Below are 20,579 nucleotides of genomic sequence, written 5' to 3'. Positions count from 1 at the left end.
AGTGCTGTCAAAGTGTTGGAGAAAATTAATACTTCATTGATTATAAAAGGCTAAGCTATAGTAGACAATGTTATCAGGAGATGATGTTACTGTGCTGATTTTGAAGCGTACTTACTGGTATGTGTGGGAATTCCATATTTGGAAGCAATCTGTTCTTTGCTTAATTTATAAGTCAAAAAATCCTTGGTGTGGTTGCCTTTTCGCCTTTGAGAAGAGGGCAGCATGGCCGTTAAATATTCAGTGGTAATTCCCTGGGAACACAATGCTTGGGAGATGGTGCTAAATGATCCTTGGGGTGTGTTCATCCGGTTGCTTCTGTACATTGCCTATGAGATAAAAATCCAAGATTTATTAACATTATAAAGCTATAAATGTTACTGAGAACAATACAGAAGAAAACCTGGTAGTGCTTAGAGTACCCGTACAGCTTCCATAATTCCCTTAAAGTATGTATCCCAAATATAAATGCAGAATGCTGAACTTCACTAACTTAGTGGCGAAAACTTTTGCCAGAGTAGAAGAGTTTTCCTGCAGGTGCTTTTTCCCAACATACTATATTTGTAGCTGAATGTATTATAACCAATCTCAAGTAAAAGTTAATGTGACAAAAGGAATTTCCCAATAAACGTATTACTGGGTGATTTTCCTACCTGTGATAATGGAACACTTCTGGGCAGATGCATTTGTCTCAGGGATGTCATTTTATCTAGCAGCGGATGTGTGCCGGAAGCCATCTGATTGAGAATCTCTTTCAGCCTCATGAAGAGTTCTATCATCTTTTCTACTGGCTTTTGATCTTCCCTAGGGAAAAACACCTAACAGGAACAGAATAAAAATAAATGATATATGTAGAGACATTGGAACCCGCACACACACAGTTGATAAGAATCTTAAAAGGTACAGTCATTTTGGACAAAATTGTGGAAGATTATTAAATAGTTAAACATAAATTTACCATGGAACCCAGCAATTACATTCTTAAGTATTCATCCAAGTGAAATGAAAACATATCTCCACAACCAAGATTTGTATGTGAAGGTCGTCCATAGTGGTTATCATTCACAATAGCCATAAAAGTGGAAATGATCCAAATGAACGGGCAAACAAAATATATATCCTTAAACTAGAATACTATTTTGCAATAGAAAGATATAAAATGCTGACACATGTTGCTGCAACATGCCCGAAATTAAAAAACATTATACTGAGTAAAACAAGCCAAACACAAAGACCACGTATTATATAATTCAGTATATATAACGTGCCTAAAAAAGGCAAATCTCGAGAGACAGAAAATAGATCAGGGGCCGCCTGGGCTAGAGGTCAGAATGAGAAGTAGCTGCATATAGATACGAGGTTTCTTTCTAGGACATTGTTGGAAATGTTTGAAAATTAGATTGTGGTAAGAGTTGCACAATTCCATACATTTATTAAAAGAATCATTGAATTGGACACTTCAAACAAGTGAATTTTGTGGTATCTAAATTATACCTTAATAAAGTTGCCAAAAATAAATGATCTTAAAAGTCAGAAAGGCAAATGTCAATTATATAACTCTTCATGTATATACTATCACTCAAAAATCATATAATATGATCCTTAAAATCAGAAAAGCTCTGTCAAGAAGCTCATGTGATTCATCAAGATTAATCATAATCCCACAACACTTTTTGCTGCATGAAGATACACTGGAAATATTTTAAAATTTCAAGTTTTTTCATCCTCTCATTCATTTAATTACCAAACATTAATTGAGTGCCTGCTATGTCCCCAGCATGTGTGAGGTGATAGGTATATGTTGGTACACAAATAGATACCATCCCTTTACTCAAGGCCTTGGTCTAGTAGAAGGAACAGATCTCAAACAAATCAATAAACAAAAGATTGAGGAGGTAGAGAGAGTTTTGCTAAGAATCAAGAAAGATCTTTGCCATATGGCACCCCAGTGGAAAACAAACCAGAGGGATAATAAGCAGAGGAAAGTTTAAGGCAGGGCAGGAAAGATGTGTGAGGTTCATGAGGAGGGAAAGCTCTTGACATGTCCAGGAAAGTCAACAACCATTAGGAGCACAAGATGCCACTGGAATGATACTGTGAAGATACAAAGCTACCTCACTAGCACAGCTACTAACTTCAGTCATATTTTTTTCTAAATTACAAATCAACATTTCCATTTTTCTTCAGTTCTGCAAAAATTCTGGGCATTCCTACACTGATGTGAAATAAATTGACTAGTGATAAGAAATGTTTATTTTTCTTTGCAATACCTAAAAGAAGCAGGAATGGTTTTCTGCTTGTCAAATGCACATATTTAATTACTAGACTCAACACAAAATATTTGGTTTGATTATCTGCTTTGTGGACATACCATAAAATGAGGATTAACGTTTTATATGAACAAAATTAATAATTTCACTTCATATGCATTTTAGTTTACAGCTGATGTTAAGTAACCCTTTGTCTAGTTAACAGATATTTGCTGAATGCCTCTTTGGGCCTGGCACTGTTTTGGCTTTTGAAATATTGACTGGTTTCGTGTAGCAGTCATGGGCCCAAGGAGTCAATGAGTAGGAAAGAAAATTTTAAAGATGGGAGAGGTTTTGCAGATCATGGGGTTCCTGTAGGATCTGGGGGGTTTACTTGAACAGAATGAGAAACCACTGGAAGGTATTGAGCACAGGGTCGGCACAATGTGACGTAAGTTTTAAAAGGATCACTCTGCCTGCTTTGGGATGGTGGGGCAGGGTGGTGGTGGTGGGAAGTTGCAAGGATGGAGACAGGGAGGCCAGTTAAGAGGCCACTGCAGAAATACAGGTGTGAGAAAATGATGACCCAGAATAGGATTTTTGATAACTAGTCCTAAACCATTTTCACCCTTTTTGTTGTAAAAATGTAAGTCAGCCATGTTGCTTCTGGTTCTTTTTTATTTTAAAGGGAAAACATTTTTTTCAGTGTTTGCAATAACATGTAAATATTTTTGATCTAGTATAGATATGGGTGAAATAGGTGTTTAATTCTTTTGTGCTTACATTTTTCTTTCAGTTTTGTATTACACAAGTACTTATGAAGCACGTACTTATTGTAAGATGAGGTCACTGCTGACTTTCTTTTTTTTGGATTTTATTTATTTATTCATGAAAGACACAGAGGGGAGAGAGAGGCAGAGACACAGGCAGAGGGAGAAGCCGGGAGCCTGATGTGGGACTCGGTCCCGGGACTCCAGTTTGACACCCTGGGCTGAAGGCAGGCTCACTGCTGACTTTTAAGCTCTGATAATGACCTGTTGTTTTGTTGTTTTGCCTAAGTAACAGTAGCCTCTTTCTTTCTAACTTGAGGCAAAAAACACACACACACACACACATTTTTAACACCAAAAAACCTCCTACTTTTTTTTACAAAAAAAAAAAAAAAAAAAAACTTTGCTCTAATCTTTATTATCCTACCAAATTAATGCTGATTCACTGTAAAATATATATATACACACAGACATACACACACACATAACATCTATATTTCATACTTTAGTATGTATATATTGAATTTAATATGTGGTCTTGGATATACAAACTGAGAGTTAATAAGGCAATAATATTAATTTCCTCATCTACAAAATGTGCAAATTTGCAGTATATGATCACTAAGGTCCTATTTAGCTCTAAAATAAAGCTATAATTCTAAAAGCTATAAATGGATCTCATTCATTACAGTATCAGGGAGCATCCTCATGTAATCAAATATTTTTATACTAAATTGTGAATATAAAATATTTCACTAACAATAACTTGCCTTGTATGTGAAGTTGTAAATGTCCAAGTAGTGCAAAAGGGTGAGTCCGATGAGGTAAGACTGCCGGGATCTTTCTGTAAGAGGCAGGTTGCAGAATTCCTTCATCTCATCTTCCATGTTGGAATAGGTCATATTAGCATCACAAGAATACAACCAGAACACCCGAGAAATAATCTGCAAGTTGGAGAAAGAAAAAGATTTTAGGTGTCAGTCCTTTGACAGGTATCTCTCAAAAGAAAGGTTTATCTTTACCCTTAGATTTCCTTTAATAATATGATAAATTATGCTCCAAGTCAATTTTTTTTTCATTTAAAGCACTAATCACTGGACACCTGGATGGCTCAGTTGGTTAAGTGTCCAACTCCTGGTTTCAGCTCAGGTCATGATCTCAGAGTCATGAGATCAAGTCCCATGTCAGGCTCCATGCTCAGTGTGCAGTCCACTTGAGATTCTCTCTTTCTCTCTCTTTGTCTGCCCCCATTGTGTTCTCTCTCTTTCTCTCTTCTTGCGCATGCGCTCTAATACTAATGTCATTAATCCTATTTATTGGATCAACCAATCTACTAGGCCTCCCTCTCTCTCAAATAAATAAGTAAGTAAGTAAGTAAATAAATAAATCTTTAAAACAATAATAAAGCCCTAATTATTATCAATAAACTATAGAGAGCCCAGAGTTCACTGGAAAACTTAGGAAACAAGAGGGAGAAAAAGAGACAAAGAAATATATGTAATGATCGGAGATTTCTTGTTTGAATGATGGTACCAAGAAAGGATTGATCTGGAATTAAGTTTGGAAAAAATACTCGCTTAAGACTCTTTTTCCCTTGAAATTTTAGTTTATGTAAATTGTATTTCATTTTTAAATAATTTGAAGTTATAATCTTTTTGTTTTGAAGTTATAATCCTATGCAAGATCCTCTAGATATCTCTATCAAGAGATAGGGCAGCCCGGGTGGCTCAGGGGCTTAGTGCTTCCTTCAGCCCATGGCGGGATCCTAGAGACCCGGAATCGAGTCCCATGTTAGGCTCCCTGTGTGGAGCCTGCTTCTCCCTCTGCCTGTGTCTCTGCCTCTCCCTCTGTGTGTGTCTCTCATGAATAAATAAATAAAATCTTAAAAAAAAGATAAAGGGCAAAGAAGAAAAAGACCAGAATTACATAATAATATGAATTAACCATCCTGGACAGTAATGTGCCATGTGAAAAGTAGAGTGTGCATATGAGAAGAAGAGGTCTCTATTGCCATTGAGTTGAAATCAAGAGAAAAGTTTATGAAATCAAGGTTCTTGAAACTTTTCTCTCTTTCCTTTTTAAAGTAATAAGAATGTACACTCTCCATATATATGCTTTTATTTACTAAAAATGAATCTGTTCACCAGAAGTCAAACACTTGATTGCTGAAATTAGATATTAGGAAAAAAATGAGTAAAGGGTGAGATACAGGGGAAAAGGTCAATGATTAGCATTTGCGGGAACAAGAGAAAAAAAACAGAAGGGAAAGCAGTTTTACTTTTTTTGTATGAGGGAACCAATGAACAGGACGCAAGTACACGTAAATATTTCCCAAAGGCAGTCTTAAAGGCTTTCAAAAAACTTTATCCGATATTGGAGAATAGCTGTGCTGTGCTTAGAAATGACACACCTTGTCACTCGTAAGTTTTGAAAGGATGAGGTCTTAAGCCCTGCAGTTCTTTTGGAAAATTTCTATGACGTTTCCAGACAATGGATTTGGAAAATGGATAAAAGAAGAGACATTTCAATGGGAAACCCTATTATCAGCCTATGAGGAAATGACATTATTCATTTTCACACCAAAACATATTCCCTGGATCCTATCTATTTTATACACTATGTCTTGTCTTGGGACTTTTAAAAAGCAAAACTGAGTAAGTATTCATTTGAACAAATTGTAAATGGTCAGATGTTTTCTTTTCCCCCAATTAGGTTACTGAAATCTGACTCTGATGTCATCATGACAGACTGGCAAATTTATCTCAGAAGTAGAAGGAAAGGAAATGATAGTGATAATCATCTTGCTTCAGGATTTTTCTTCTAACGCCACTAGGAATTCAGCTGCTAATTTTATCATTTGCATGGAAAAGTCACCAGATCTGTGGTATGACTTCTCAGTGTTTTACTGAAAGTCAACAAATACTAAACATGACTTAAACTTTTTTAAAGACCTGGCTGTCAGTACGAATATATGACACCCCACCTCAGCTCTGTTATCAGGGATAGGAGTGGCCAGCAGACTGTCAATACTCCTAGGGGACATGCCTGTTGTTCTCCTCAGTTCTTCTTTCAGCTCTTCAACATTTTTAAACATTTCTATTAAGCGACCTGAAGGTAAAACAAACAAAACTCATGTTGGTTGCAATGTAATTCTTTTTCAGTTGTTGTACTAACATTAGAGAAGCCTTCTAGACTAAAATACACACTCAATACACATGCCTTGTGTCAGGGGCAGAGGTCTCTCCGTTTTGGCAAACTCTGCATCTTTAGGATCTGTCTCTATCTGATTTAGACTTGTTTCTATTATGATATCATTGATCCAAGGTAACAGATTGCTCTGGGTCATAAATTTTCCTTAAATGTCTACAATATGAAGTTGATTTAAAGAAATGGGGTTTCCTCACAGACTCTGATCATATAATGCACTAAATATATATATCCCCCTGTTTGATTTAAAACATCACACAAATTCAAAATGCTTTTCAACTATGGATCATATAGTATTGTCAACTTAGGACAAAGTTTGCTAAGTCTGCACCATAATTCTGCAGAGCATTTTTCCTTAAGTCTGCCCAGCACATTATAGTTTATAAAGGATTTTTAATAGTCATTACCTCACTTTTAAATAGAATGTGTTTAACTTCAAAATTTTTAGGACAGTGATTATAATTACTTCATATCTGGGTCATTTAATGCATAACAAATAATATTTTGATTTTATTTTAGCAGATTATAATCTTCATTCTGCAAAAATCTTTCAATTTCTTTATGAAGTATCCCTTATGCAAATATACTCTCTTTATTTCTGGACTTAGTGCCCTTTGAATTTTGCAGCTGCCTGTTGTCCAAGATTCTGAATGCCTTTCTTTTCAGTATTGAGGTATTATGCAAAGAAGAAACGTATTGCATGGGGCATCATGCTCAGAATATAAATAAGAGGTTCTGAATTGCGATTTCTATAGACAGCAGTGCATCTTTTTTATTTTTTAAATCAGATTATTTTCATGGAAGTAAATAAATTCCATCCTGGCTAATGCGCTTTAATATATCAGTGAAATAAAAGGTGAATGGTCTAACTAGTTAAAATTTTGAAGGTCTTTTTGCTGTGAAATCAAATTTCCCTATTTCATCCTCTCCTGGCTTTCTGTGTGTTTATTTTAGACAAGTAACCATATTTGAAAGCTTCAGGTTTCTCATGTGTAAGGGCAGATACAAAGCAGGTTTGGTTGGGAACTTCAAAAAATCCTTTCTTAAGCTGCAGCATGAGAATCACACACATTCTTATTAAGACAGCACTTAAAATATGGATGGGGAAACACCTGGCTTTTCAGAAGTGTCTGCGCTGTTATTGACATGCAGCATGGCCTCTATGGTTGGCATTAACTGTGTGATATTTTCCAAGTAATTCATTTGCAGTGCCTGTTCTAGAAACCTGGAACAAAACAGAAGAGAAGAAGAAACTGAACTAAGCATATCCATAATTATTTGAGAAGGGATTTTGCCAAGGAAAAAGGCAATGGAGATACTTACCAATCCATATTTAAATTAATTTTGCTTGGATCCCCAGTAAGCAAATCCCTCAGTTTTTTAGATATAATATCGTCATGGTACAGTAAGTTGGCTGCTATTTCGGTGCCAAGCTCGGCAGCTTCGAGGAGCTGCACATGAAATGCACTTTCTTCACATAGGTTCCTAAAGTTCACGTCAGAGAGCTGGCACATTCTCTGTATTGAATCGAAAGTTTCAGATTCGCAAAGAAGTTCAGTCACGTTTCGAAGTTGAGACAGCTTTCCAGAAGGGGGAAGGAGTGGGAAATAGATTAGTTACATTACTATAAATATTTGGTAGTTGATAATAAGCAACCAAAAATTATTTACTTCAAAAAAACCATGTGCATATGTGTTTAGTTAGTTGGCATTTGGCAAGTTTTTAACACAAAGCATTATTTTCTGTCATTTGGGTTAATTGTTTTCTTAAGAATTTTATAAGACTTCTAGACCTATTAGACCTATATTTCCCAACCGGACTTAGATTTTGTAGATTCAAAGGTTAAAAAAGATGTAGTTTTGTTTTCTCTCATTTAAATCACAAGTACATCAACTAATTTATATTTTAGTTTATGTGTTAAATCACGCAGAAAGGCAGAAAGCAAAATGAGTTGGGCATGAAACTTCAAAAAAGTCTTTTTTCCTCATACCCATTAGAACAGCTATAGTAAATAAAAAATAAAAGTAAAAAAAGAAAAAGAAAGAAAGAGAGAGAGAGAGAAAGAAAGAAAAAGAAAAGAAAAGAAAAGAAAAGAAAAGAAAAGAAAAGAAAAGAAAGAAAGAAAGAAAGAAAGAAAGAAAGAAAGAAGGAAGGAAGGAAGGAAGGAAGGAAGGAAGGAAGGAAGGAAGGAAAGAAAGAAAGAAAGAAAGAAAGAAAGAAAGAAAGAAAGAAAGAAAGAAGAAAGAGACAAGTGCTGGAAAAGATGGAACCCTTGTGCACTGCTGGTGGGGATGGAAAATGATGCAGCCACTATGGAAAAAGTATGGAGTTTTCCTCAGAAATAAAAACAGAATTACCCTTTGATCCAGCCATCCACTTCTGTGTATATACCCAAAAGTACTGAAAGCTGAGGTTTAAATAAATATTTGTGGGATGCCTGGGTGACTCAGTTGTTGGGCGTCTGCCTTCGGCTCAGGGGTGATCCCCAGACTGGGGATGGAGTCCCACATTGGCTCCCTGCAAGGAGCCTGCTTCTCCCTCTCCCTGTATCTTCCTCTCTCTCTCTGTGTCTCTCATGAATATAAATAAAATATTTTTTAAAAATCTAAAAAATTGAAAAATAAATATTTGTGCCCCCCCAGGCCCATGGCAACATTATTCACAATAACTAAGAGGCAAAAGCAACCCAAGTGTTCACTGACAGATGAATGGGTAAACACAGGGTAGTAATGTATACACACAATGGGATATTATTCTGCCTTAAAAAGGAAAGAAATTCTGACACATGCTACAACACGGATGAATCTGGAGGATCTTGTGCTGTGTGAAATAAGCCAGTGACAAAAAAAATAAATACTGGATGATTTCACTTAAATGAGTTATGTAGACTAGTCAAATTCATAGTGACAGAAAGGAGAATTGGGGGGATCCCTGGGTGGCGCAGCGGTTTAGCACCTGCCTTTGGCCCAGGGCGCCATCCTGAAGACCCGGGATCGAATCCCACATCAGGCTCCCGGTGCATGGAGCCTGCTTCTCCCTCTGCCTATGTCTCTTCCTCTCTCTCTCTCTCTGTGTGACTATCATAAATAAATTAAAAAAAAAAAGGAGAATTGTGGTTGCCAGGGGCTGGGGAAGAGAGGAATGGGAGTTATTGTAATGGGCATAGGGAAGAGGTTTGCAAGATTAAAAGAGTTCTGGAGATTGGTTGCACAACAGTGTGGATATGTTTAACAAGACCGAACCATGCAGTTAAAAATGCTTCAGGTGGTAAATTCTGTTATGTGTATTTTACCACAATTTTAAAAAATGCATTGAAAAGAAAAAAAGCTTTTTATTTTAAAATGCAGCATGTGAATCACATACATTTTAATAAGACTGTATTTAAAATATGGATGGGGAATACACTTGGATTTTCAGAAGTGTCTGCGCTGTTTTGGACATTATCTTCCACCCTCTTATGTACTGAGGGAAACGGGGTGCCTTTGTTCTATGGAAGTGCTTAAAAGTTCTGTTGTGCATGGAAGTTACCCCGGGGGTATTCCTTCTAAGAAATCAAATAATTTGAGATGCCTGGGTGGCTCAGTCACTTAAGCATCTGACTCTTGATTTCAGCACAGGTCATGATCTCAGGGTCATACGATCGAGCCCCACACTGGGCTCCATGCTGAGTGTGTGGAGCCTGCTTAAGATTCTCTCTCCCTCTCCCTCTGCTCCTCCCCCTCCTCTCTGTCTCTAAAAGAAAAAAAAAAGAGAAGTCCAATCATTTGTAGTGATATCTAAAGAAGCAAATGTATGTGTCATTCATTGCAACTTGAATTTCAACCAGAAGTTGCATTTTGATAGAAATGAAATATTTTATGATACAAACAAATGTTTAGGGATGTTTCTTTCCATATATCAAATGGGAAAGGCACAATTATGTGTTTTAGATGAGAGATTTATAGTAACTACATGTAGGCAGTAGCAATTAAACACTGATTATCTTAGTAAATATCATTGGTCTGTTTTTTTTACATTTAATATTCTAATTGACTTCTGGCTTTGAACTATCTAAAATAGCTTCGTGCATATGAAAATTCTATTCACTAGTCTTACTGTGATGAGAAAATTTCCATTATAGGTCCAATTGTTTTACCAGCTGTAACTATTTGTTTGACACTCTATTTCTTCCTTTGATTTCCCAAATATCACATGATTAAACTTTTAATGAATGGAGCCAAGCCCCCCCTGCCACATCCTCCAGGGACTTTTAGTGGTTTCTTAAATAAAAGTATAAATACTGGTAGCCCAATGAATTTGTTTTCATCAAGCTTTGAGGGTATAGTAAATATGAAACTTTTACTCAATAGAGACCTATATACATGTTTTTTGACCCAAATATATTTTTTAATTGCAAGTTTGACATACATATATGAGAAACCAGTAGAAGCCCATAAAATATAATTTTGGCTTGATTAAAATTATTGAAGGAGAAACTGGAAATCTAGCCATGCTACTGAAGTAGAATTGGTTCTCTGAAATAAGGGTTTAATTCAGGGTCAATAATGTGGAATGCATTGTGGGACACATTCACTGAGGAGCAACTTGATGATCATTTAGTATTTTGTCATTATTTTCTATTTTCTTCTAAAAGCAATACAAGCATTAAATTTTTAGAAGTTTCATGGATCATTAATAATCAATCATAAATTCAGAGAACTAAAATTCTCTCTTCAAACTTAGTGTCAAATCCAGATTGTAGGTTTGTCAGAGTCTCATATACAGTCCTCCTCTCCTCTATCATGACCCTGGTCCACATAATGAAAAAGGCAGGCTCAGGTCAAACTTGAACAATAATCCATAAACTAACCCCATGTTCAGCTGTGACTAAATTCCCCAGTGCCCGTGGTCCCTGAATGCATCTGAATCAGAAATTTAAGTTATATTTAAGTAAGAACTCAAAATATCAGGGTTGTTCAGTTGGCTGAGTGTCCAAGTCTTGATTTCGGCTCAGTTCATGATCTCAGGGTCATGGGATCGAACCCTGCATTGGGCTCATGCTGCGTATGAAGCCTGCTTAAGATTCTCTACCTCTCCTTCTGCCCCCACCTGTGTCCCTCCCCAAAATCTCTCAAAATGTCATAAAAGTGATAGAACAGCAATGTTCCTGGGCTCTTGCCAAGTAAATGCAAGGGAAAGGCACCTATTTAAAAATTTAAAGGTATTATAATAAAAACATTGTGTTACCCATATTTCTGCCCAGTATGGGGAATATCCACTTTATGAGTAGTCCCCAATCAGGAAGCTATCCTTCTCACAACGAAGGGAGGAGAAAACACAAAAACTCAGGAAGAATACAATGTCAGGACTATAAAAGAAGGGTAGGAACAGAAGGAGAAGTCATCTCTGAATGGCAAGCATTTGACATTTTGGAGGGTCTAAACCTTCTTAGAAATACCACAGGTAAAGTTTTCGAATGCATAGGCCCTAACTGACTGTCACAATTAAGATACTAACTACCAGAGAAGGCAAAGCAAGCAAGTTAAATCATCTCTTGTTGTAAAGCTCTAGGAAATTGTCTTCCTTCTTTCAGTGATATGTATTGAATATTTTCCATAGGTCAGACTATATACTCGGTGCTGAGAATACAACAGTAGAGAGATGGACTTAACAACGTTCCTCGCAGAGCTTACAGTCTTGGAATGCAGGGGTTGTGTCAGTTGCAGACAGCAGCCATGCCTGTTGTAAATGACAATGGATTTTCTACCCAAGGGACAAGATTGTAGTGTATTTCCACTTTGTGGCTTCTAGGACTTTTTTCATAATGTAACCCTCAAGTGGAGCAGTATATTTAAAATGTGGATGCTGTTTTAAATTATTCTTACATCTATTTCCCATTCCATTAGTGTAAATGACTGAGGATTATTGTTTCAGTTTCCCTGGTATATATTTTGTGCTGCCCGGTTATTTCACAAGTTGAGAACTACAATGAATAATTGTCCAGGTAGTGCAATTACATCACCAGGGCTCTTTACATCACCAGGTCTTTATTTTAACACCCTCATTTGTTCACATATCCGTGAGTTGTCTTAAGCTCCTACTATGTGCTAGATATGGGGCTTTAGGGATACAGAAGGCAAAATGTTATCTGAGTTTATATTCTAGTGTGGGAAACAGACCTCACTCAGACAACAAGTTACGATAATGCTAAGTAACAAGTTCCAAGAGCCAGAAGTCTCATTGGTATCAGACTCCTCTTCTTTATGGCTTCTGTGTTGTATCATCTGACTTCCTATGCCACTCTTGAAATGGTCTCTTCCTTCTTTCTCTGCCATTGACATAATGCAGGGCTCACTTTTGCTTAGTTTACCACAAAAATCACCTACTTGACTTTTCTCCAATCAGTCCTCCATAACTCTCCCAGAGAGATCTCTTTCTAAAATGCAAATTTTACTTTCTTCAAATGCACAACTTTCCAGATCAGATTCAAACTCCTTGACTAAGTAGAAAGAAGACTCTGGGATCTGGGCCCCATCTCTCTGCAGTCCCATTTCCTGCCTCTCCTATAGGGACCTTCTGCTCCAGATGGGCACATGCCCTCCTCAGAAGGGCATCTGTCCTTCGGGATCACACCTCTGTCTTAACAAATGCAGGTCTCCATGTCTGCGATGTAGGACTGTAACCCAATCCTACTCTGCCTGTAAGAGCAAGCATTATCTCCTCCATGAAATTTCTTCTTTCCACCTTCATCCCTCACAATCAGAGTTAAATATTCCACCTCCATACACAGAATCCTGCCCGTCCACATACCACAACACTTATCTCACTGTGTTCTAATTACTGGTCTGCTTTTCCATCTGCTACAGTGGATTGCTATAAGGACTTTGGGGTTAGAGATTATGTCTTTAAACAAATAGATTAGTGTTATGGGACCACAGATGATGGACTGAATGAATGAATGGATAAATATTATGTGCACACAACGCCATTATCCTTGCTGGGAAACAGGGAGAAAGGCAATACTCTAATATTACAGAAGTGACATTTAAGCTTGTCCTTGAAGGATGAGTAGGAATTTTCCAGATGAATGCATAACTTTCTTTTCATTTGCACAAACAAATTAAGATAGTGCTAAGTTAGGTGCATTAGAAATTTTGATTTGTGTAGAAGACCAGGACAAAATGTAGGTAATCTCACTAGCATACCTACTTATAATACACAAGGACATATGTTTTGGATGCCTGCTTAATTGGACCACGTTGACTAGACAGAAAGTCATCTTGCTTGCCCTGAATAAACCAGTTCTAATTTTGCTTTATCCCTGCCTACATAAATTCAATTAAACTGCTGTTCTTACTAGGAAAGCTGCTTTCAAATTTTAATAGGCTTATTTAAGAAATAAAATGAATATCATGATAGCCTGTATACTATATGCATGAGCTAAACAAAGAATAAATAAATGTGAATCAATTCAAACTAGAGTTTAAAATTTTTTTCTATTGCTTTCTCTCCTTTTTTAAATATCATATACCTTAAAATTATTTGTTAGTTTCTGCTTCTGATGACAATAAAATAAGGTTAGTCAACTTCTGAGATCTTTGCACACTGTGTGAAGAAGTCTAAACACGAGCTTTTAAAATCAACTTTTAGAGTTTTAAAAACTGAAGACATATTAAATTAGAAATCATATTATGAATACTTTTTTGAAATTATGAAGTTTAATGAGATAACTATATTATTAGCCATTCCTTTATGTATGTGAATGCTGTAATTAGGCTTTTATGGGTCATTTTATATAAAGATATCCACTAATTAAGAACAAAGTGCCATTTTATAGCACAAGAACCCTTTCCCCCCTTTTTCTGGCATTAATCTAGTCAAAATAGGACCAATATTTAGGAAGACACAGATTAAAACTTAAACCAAAATTACATCTTGCCAGAGTATTACAGAAAATGTTAAAGATTTGTTTATTTTTTTCTTTTTTTTTTTTTTTTTTTTTTTTTTAATTTTTATTTATTTATGATAGTCACAGAGAGAGAGAGAGAGGCAGAGACACAGGCAGAGGGAGAAGCAGGCTCCATGCACCGGGAGCCTGATGTGGGATTCGATCCTGGGTCTCCAGGATCGCGCCCTGGGCCAATGGCAGGCGCCAAACCGCTGCGCCACCCAGGGATCCCTTTTTTTCTTTCATGACTTACTTTTGATTTCAGGACTTCAGGAACTGAAGAAAAGTAGTCCTCATAAAAACCATTTTGAAGAAAAGATTTTTTAAATGAAATTATGGACTGTAGGAGTCTTAAATTTTCTGTAAAGGAAGAGAGAAGAGTTACCTTATGTGAACCGCAAGGTCATTTAGGAAATCCATTTGAAAGATACCTTTATCCTAATTTATTGCTAAGTTTTTCCTAAAATAATGGCGTAGTTCAATCTAAATATATGACAAGTAAAAATTTAACCTTTCCTTGAACCATGGAGACTACAGAGTTCATTATTTTTAAAATATTCATAGATATTCTGCTTAGAGACAAAAATATTTCTAGCAAAGGTGCTACGCACTTTTGGCTCTTTGTGAACTGAATCTGCTTTTATTTCTGACTTTTGATATACTGTTAAGTTGAAGCATTAGGGGGAAATTGATTATATAATCACTGTGACACAGATACTAGAAGACCTTGTAGTCTGTAGACACAGATACGCCCTTCCAACCTTGATTAATTCATGCCTAGTAAACAGAGACCACGCTTAAATACTTGTGTGCTATTTGCTTGCCATTAAGTCTCAGGAACTCTTTGGTGTGGGGGAAAAAGTGAATGTAGATCTTTCAAAAAAAGTGAGAAAAATTGATGTTTCTTTTTAAAAAGGAAAAGAAATGTTTGATTAAATGCCATCTTCATGGTTGTCCATGCAGGCAAAAAACTGAAAATAAGGTGTATAAGGGTGGGAAGTAAAAATAGTCTACCACACAAAAATCCTTTGTTTATATAATTTACACCTGCTTCGGGAAGTCTACATTATCATTCTTCATTATTTTTTGATAACTAAAATTATTAAGAGTACAGAAAATGTCATGAAGGGTTATATGAACTACTAATAATTCCAGAAACTTGGCAAGTTTGTCTGGGTGGTCATTATCATATTCTCTGTTACATGGCTATCATATATTAAGGTTTGTCTAGGTGGCTAGAGGGTATTAGCAGCAGGAACAGAAGTAATAATGTAATATGATTAGATATTCCCTTCATACATCAAACTACCAAACTGAAACTTGAGCATATGGTAACTAAGATCTTTTAAAAACCTTTTTATTTTTTAAGCAAATGTCTTAAAAAACTTAGAACAGAATTAGAACCCTAAGCAGCATTTTGACTACTAAGAAGAGTATTACCTTGCGATCCTCTGGCCAAACTGTCTGTGACATTTCTCACACAGGCCAGGTAAGGAATATAAGGACTATCTGCTGATATATTTAAGAGAGCATCTTCAAAGTTTTCCAGTATTAGGAGCCTATAGAATTAGAAAAGGATATATAAATTAAGTTGTATAAAACGAGAATAAAGCTATGTTGTTGAGATCACTTAAGTCCCCAGGTGTTTGGCATTGGTTGACTTGAGCATTGAAACTTTAAGTAGAACATCTTCCATCTGGACTAAGTGCGTACTGGCTCTGCATCCTCTGAGCGCTTACTTCTCTGTGGGCATTATCTTTATATTTACTTATTATCTTTATATTTAGTTATTTTAATATCCAGTCATAAATGATCTTAAGATTATTTCTAGGCACATGAAAGAAAAAAAAATATGGGGCTAGGATTGCCAGATGAAATACAGGACTTCTCAGTTAAATCTGAATTTCAGATAAACAATGCATAATTTTTCTTTTCTTTTTTTTAACAATGAATTTTTTCCAATGTTAGTGCAACCTACGGGTCTTGGATGTTTTTCTTTTCTATTCTTTTTTTCCTCTCCTCTAAATCTGGCAAATGCCCTCTGGGTCTCAGTTTCCTCCCTTGTCAAATGAGATGTAGGGGGCTGATGATCTGCTAATCCCATCCACCTATAACAGTCTTCAAATAAATTTAAATTTATTTAATTGTGATTTTAAAAAATAGTGGAATCTAATTGAACAATATAAGTTCTTTTCTTTTCTTTAAGCAACCAATTCAGTTTTTCAAATTAACCACTTTCAGCTCTCCTTTCAACCTGGCTGGCATATGAGAATATAGCCTAGGGTTTCTGCGGCATCAGTATGAGTGAATATGTGTGTGTCCTGAATGCTCTGTCACTTCAACTATGAGGCTGCATCTCTTCATTTGGTGACATCTTCCCTTAGTGTCTATGATTGAATTTTAGGTACAGAAGAGAGAGAATAAATGTCAATAGCTGATTTGGGGACCATATACTTTGAATCAAACAACACAATATACAAATTAACTAGTTCTGTCAGATGTTTAACTAGATTTTGTTCAAATACTAAGGGAAGAGACTCATCCTGGCAATAGCTAGTAAAGATGTAGGAAAATGTTTGCATTAACATTAAAGCACTCATAAGGTATTGAGATGTGGGTTAATACCACTGGATACTTGAAGAACTTTAAAAAGAAAAAAAATCTACATCAAGACAAGTCTCTAATTTGGTAGTCAGAGCACAGGTAATTGGTTAGATAGCTAACTTTCCTTTAAATAATTGATAGAGGTGCCTGGGTGGCTGTCAGTTAAGCGTCTGCCATCCGCTCACCTTGTGATCTCAGGGTCCTGGGATGGAGCTCTGCATCCGGATCCCTGCTCAGCTGGGAAGCTGCTTCTTCCTCTCCCTCTGTCCCTCCCCCCACTAGTGTGTGTGTGTGTGTGGGGGGGGGCATGCTCTTTCTCTCACCCTGCTCTCTCTCTAGCAAATAAATAAAAATCTTTAAAAATATAAAGATAAATAACTACAATTGATAGCCTCCATATAAAAAACGGTAACCATTTCCATGTGTTGTAGTTATAGCATAGAGCCATTTGCATCCTGGTACAGTGCTCAATAGCAAAATATTGGTCTAACCTTCTACATGAAATTATACAAGGAATTCTCATGGTGAATTTTCAAGCTTAAAATAGAAGAAGTAGAAGAATGTTGCACTAAAAGTGACCTTGAAATATCTAAGCCATTCTTCTTAGTTTCAGGAAAAACATGTGACTGCCAAGATTTTGACGACTGCGTTTAATGTACTCTGAAAATTAAGATTCCACATCTATATGTCACTTCTTTAGTATAAACATCTGATAATTCTTTTAAACCATTTATGTATCTTTGTATATAATCCTACTTTTTTCCAAAAATGTTTGCAATGAAGGATGAGCTTATGCATGCACACACACACACACAGAATAATACAAATAATAACCTTAGGGCAAAAATAATAAAGAGGGAGAAAAGCAATGAGGGAAAAATATTTTTGAGCAGCCTTCTTTAGAAAACTCTGGACTAAAAAAAGCCTTTTATCTTATGCCAAATATTGCCACTCTGTAATTATTTTAAAATGGTAATGGAAAGGAAGTTCAAAGATAAGAAATTCCTTAATTTCATCAATCTTAACAAGAACCATCTTAAAAGTACTGAATTCTTCCTAATACTGTCAGCTAGCTGCAGAATCTGTGGTCTAAAGTGCTAGTATTATCAATGCTATGGATCCTCAAGGCTCTGATAAAGCTACTGGTTTCAACAATAAGCCTGGTCTCAATACAAAGTTGTGTTTTTCTTTTTTTAATTTTTTGATGGCTATATTAGGAATGTGTTTAAAAGACCTGACTATTTGGACTATGGCATCCTAGCCGGGGTCCAAGGCCACTTGATTGCTCTGGAAAGAGAATCTGCTTCAGCCATCTTAGAGGTGGGAGCAGACATAGGAGGTGGTTGTTTATGGAAAGAATTTACCTAGAATTTACCCAGAGCTGGAGAACTTCTCATTAAATAATAAAAAGATTATAAACAACTGAATAAATCCTATTTCATAAAAAAAATAATGGCTAAAAATAAATCCTACTATTTGATTTTATTTGTGCAAATTTCCATTAGCACAGAAATATATCCTTTGGGACGAAAGCCAAAAAATTTCAATAGTATAATTTATCAGGCCAAAACAACGTTTACATAACAGTCCATCTAGTCTCTAAATTTGCCTTGAGCTATAGGAATTTATTTCAATCAGCTTCTACAGGCAACTGCATGCATTCCCTACTATGATTATTACAGTTCCTTCAGAGAACTGCTTACATTAATGGTCTTTAGAGGCCAAGACTGCTGTTATCATTTCCATTGCCTATTTCTGGGACAACATATTCACATGCCCCAATAGAGTCCAAAATTAAATTATCTACAAACAGTTTTACCCATGCATATGCTACAGAAGCAAACAGATGTTGTATTACCTTGACTGGTGTAAGGAATATCATGATTTTTAAAAACTAAAATAAGTCATAATGGGATCGCTGGGTGGCTCACGGGTTTACAGCCTGCCTTCAGCCCAGGGCCTGATCCTGGAGACCCAGGATCGAGTCCCACATCGGGCTTCCTGCATGGAGCCTGCTTCTCCCTCTGCCTGTGTCCCTGCCTCTCTCTCTGTATCTCTCATGAATAAATAAAATCTTTAAAAAAATAAAATAATAAAATAAAATAAGTCATAATGTGAAAAATCAGATGCTTATATATCTTTCATAATGAAAGAACTTAAAAAGTTGAAATTGGACCTCCACCTAGATTTTCCTCAGAGACATAAGGTAATCAAACCAGACAGGACACACTGGATCTAGTTATATACAATGACACAACTGAAAAAGAGATGCTCATGTTGCATTCTCCAAAAGTGTCACTGGATAATATGAAAAAATAAGTTTCAACTTTACTACATTTCAGCTATGTCCTTTTCTTAGGTCAGTCAACAGTGGATTTTTCTATTTCAAAGTCTTACAAACTGATACAAGAATTATGTTCACAAATTGTGTCACTTGCTTATTCAGACAAGTTATCTACTAGTTCAGAAATAAACCAACAGACCAACAAAGGAAGACTTACTGTGCAGCCAGGCTGCTTGGGGATAACTGCCCACCTTCCTCATGCCACACATGCGTCACATTATCAGAGCCACCTGCAGAAATGACATTTATATAATTAAGCAGTAAACATATTTGCTTCAAGGATTTATTTTTCATAGCAAAAATGATCACAGGTAAATAAATGGGAAGAAAATGCAGAAAAATCTGCAGAATTCTTCTCCAAAAGATTTTACAAAAGATAGCTATGCTCTTTTTGTTTTCGAAACAGTGAGGATATTTATAAATAATAGATGCCTGCTAATCAGAATAACCCCAATGGTCAAGCACATGCGTTTCTGTAAGAAATTCTTTCTCTGTCAAAACGTTATTTTCTCCTAAGACCTGTATGCATAGATGACTCTTGAATACTATAATGCAGACTGCCTACCACGTGATTTGTTAACCAAATGAGGCCCAGTTTCAGTCTTACAGGTCACTGGATTTTTTTGCCTTCAGTTGTCAAGAATGTAGCCTTAGGAAACATCTGCTATCACTAATCTATATTTTCCATCTTTCAAAAAGCAGCCACTGATTTCAACTGAATGCAGCTGTGAATGCAAATTGGCTCATATTAACAGAACTGTTCTGAGTGGTCTCAAATAATATGAAGGTTCAAAGTGTGGAAAGCTTCGCTAACTAATGGAAACCATATGGGAAGGTCTAATTCAACACTGTGAATTGCCCCTAGAAGTTAAATAGGTTGCTGATTCAGCTTGCCACATAACATTGTATCATAAAAAAATAAGTGTGCAACAGTATTCACATGAAAAATTGAACATGAGAGTACTTTTAATGGCTACTGCATAAATAAAAATCATAAATCCGAAGCTTTCATTCAGCCCCTTTAGGGAAATGGAATCAATTCTTGCAGTCTTCTCTTGAGACACTACTTATTCATTATAATCCAATATCTTTCAGTGCTGATATTTTTAACACTGGTCTAATCTCTTTCAGAAGGATATTTTATTACTGGCATTAATTGTTCTCTCATCGTCCCTAGTTAGTGTGTCTTAAAGGCTTTTATAAAGGTCCTATTGCAAAACTATGCAATCATCCATACTTTTCTGGTGCTGATCAATGAGTTTATTTAAATTAGGATGTGTGTAAAAGAGACTATCACTAAATGAAAGACCTCCTTGTCCACCTCTGTATCAGTGGTGGATGAGTAATATTTGTGCCATTGCTTGGACTTGGCACAGGGGCTTTTTCAGTCTTCCTGTGCAGCAGAGTAGAGGTTTCCTGTGTTCTGCTCAAGGTGTAGCTGAATGTTATTGCTCTAGCGATAGGAATGCATCAGTGAGGTA

General features: G+C 36.2%; 1 protein-coding gene across 2 annotated transcripts in view; it reads right to left on the bottom strand.

Moving 5' to 3' along the window:
* The window catches only part of ABCA12 (ATP binding cassette subfamily A member 12), a 275,603-nt gene that overhangs the window by 68,441 nt on the left and 186,583 nt on the right, over positions 1-20,579 (bottom strand). For both annotated transcript variants that reach the window (XM_077884812.1, XM_077884813.1), the window contains 9 exons: positions 19,256-19,328; positions 15,591-15,709; positions 14,404-14,510; positions 7,547-7,803; positions 7,336-7,448; positions 6,000-6,124; positions 3,787-3,960; positions 651-815; positions 116-326 (listed from right to left, as the gene is read on the bottom strand). In XM_077884812.1, the coding sequence (XP_077740938.1) occupies positions 116-326; positions 651-815; positions 3,787-3,960; positions 6,000-6,124; positions 7,336-7,448; positions 7,547-7,803; positions 14,404-14,510; positions 15,591-15,709; positions 19,256-19,328 (1,344 nt within the window). The remainder of the gene's footprint in view (positions 1-115; positions 327-650; positions 816-3,786; positions 3,961-5,999; positions 6,125-7,335; positions 7,449-7,546; positions 7,804-14,403; positions 14,511-15,590; positions 15,710-19,255; positions 19,329-20,579) is intronic.

This window comes from Canis aureus, chromosome 36 (genome assembly GCF_053574225.1).
Source record: "Canis aureus isolate CA01 chromosome 36, VMU_Caureus_v.1.0, whole genome shotgun sequence".
In the NCBI taxonomy this organism is placed as follows: Eukaryota; Metazoa; Chordata; class Mammalia; order Carnivora; family Canidae; genus Canis; species Canis aureus.
The sequence above is the reverse complement of the archived record's forward strand: the minus strand, read 5'-3'. Positions and strand labels throughout refer to the sequence as shown.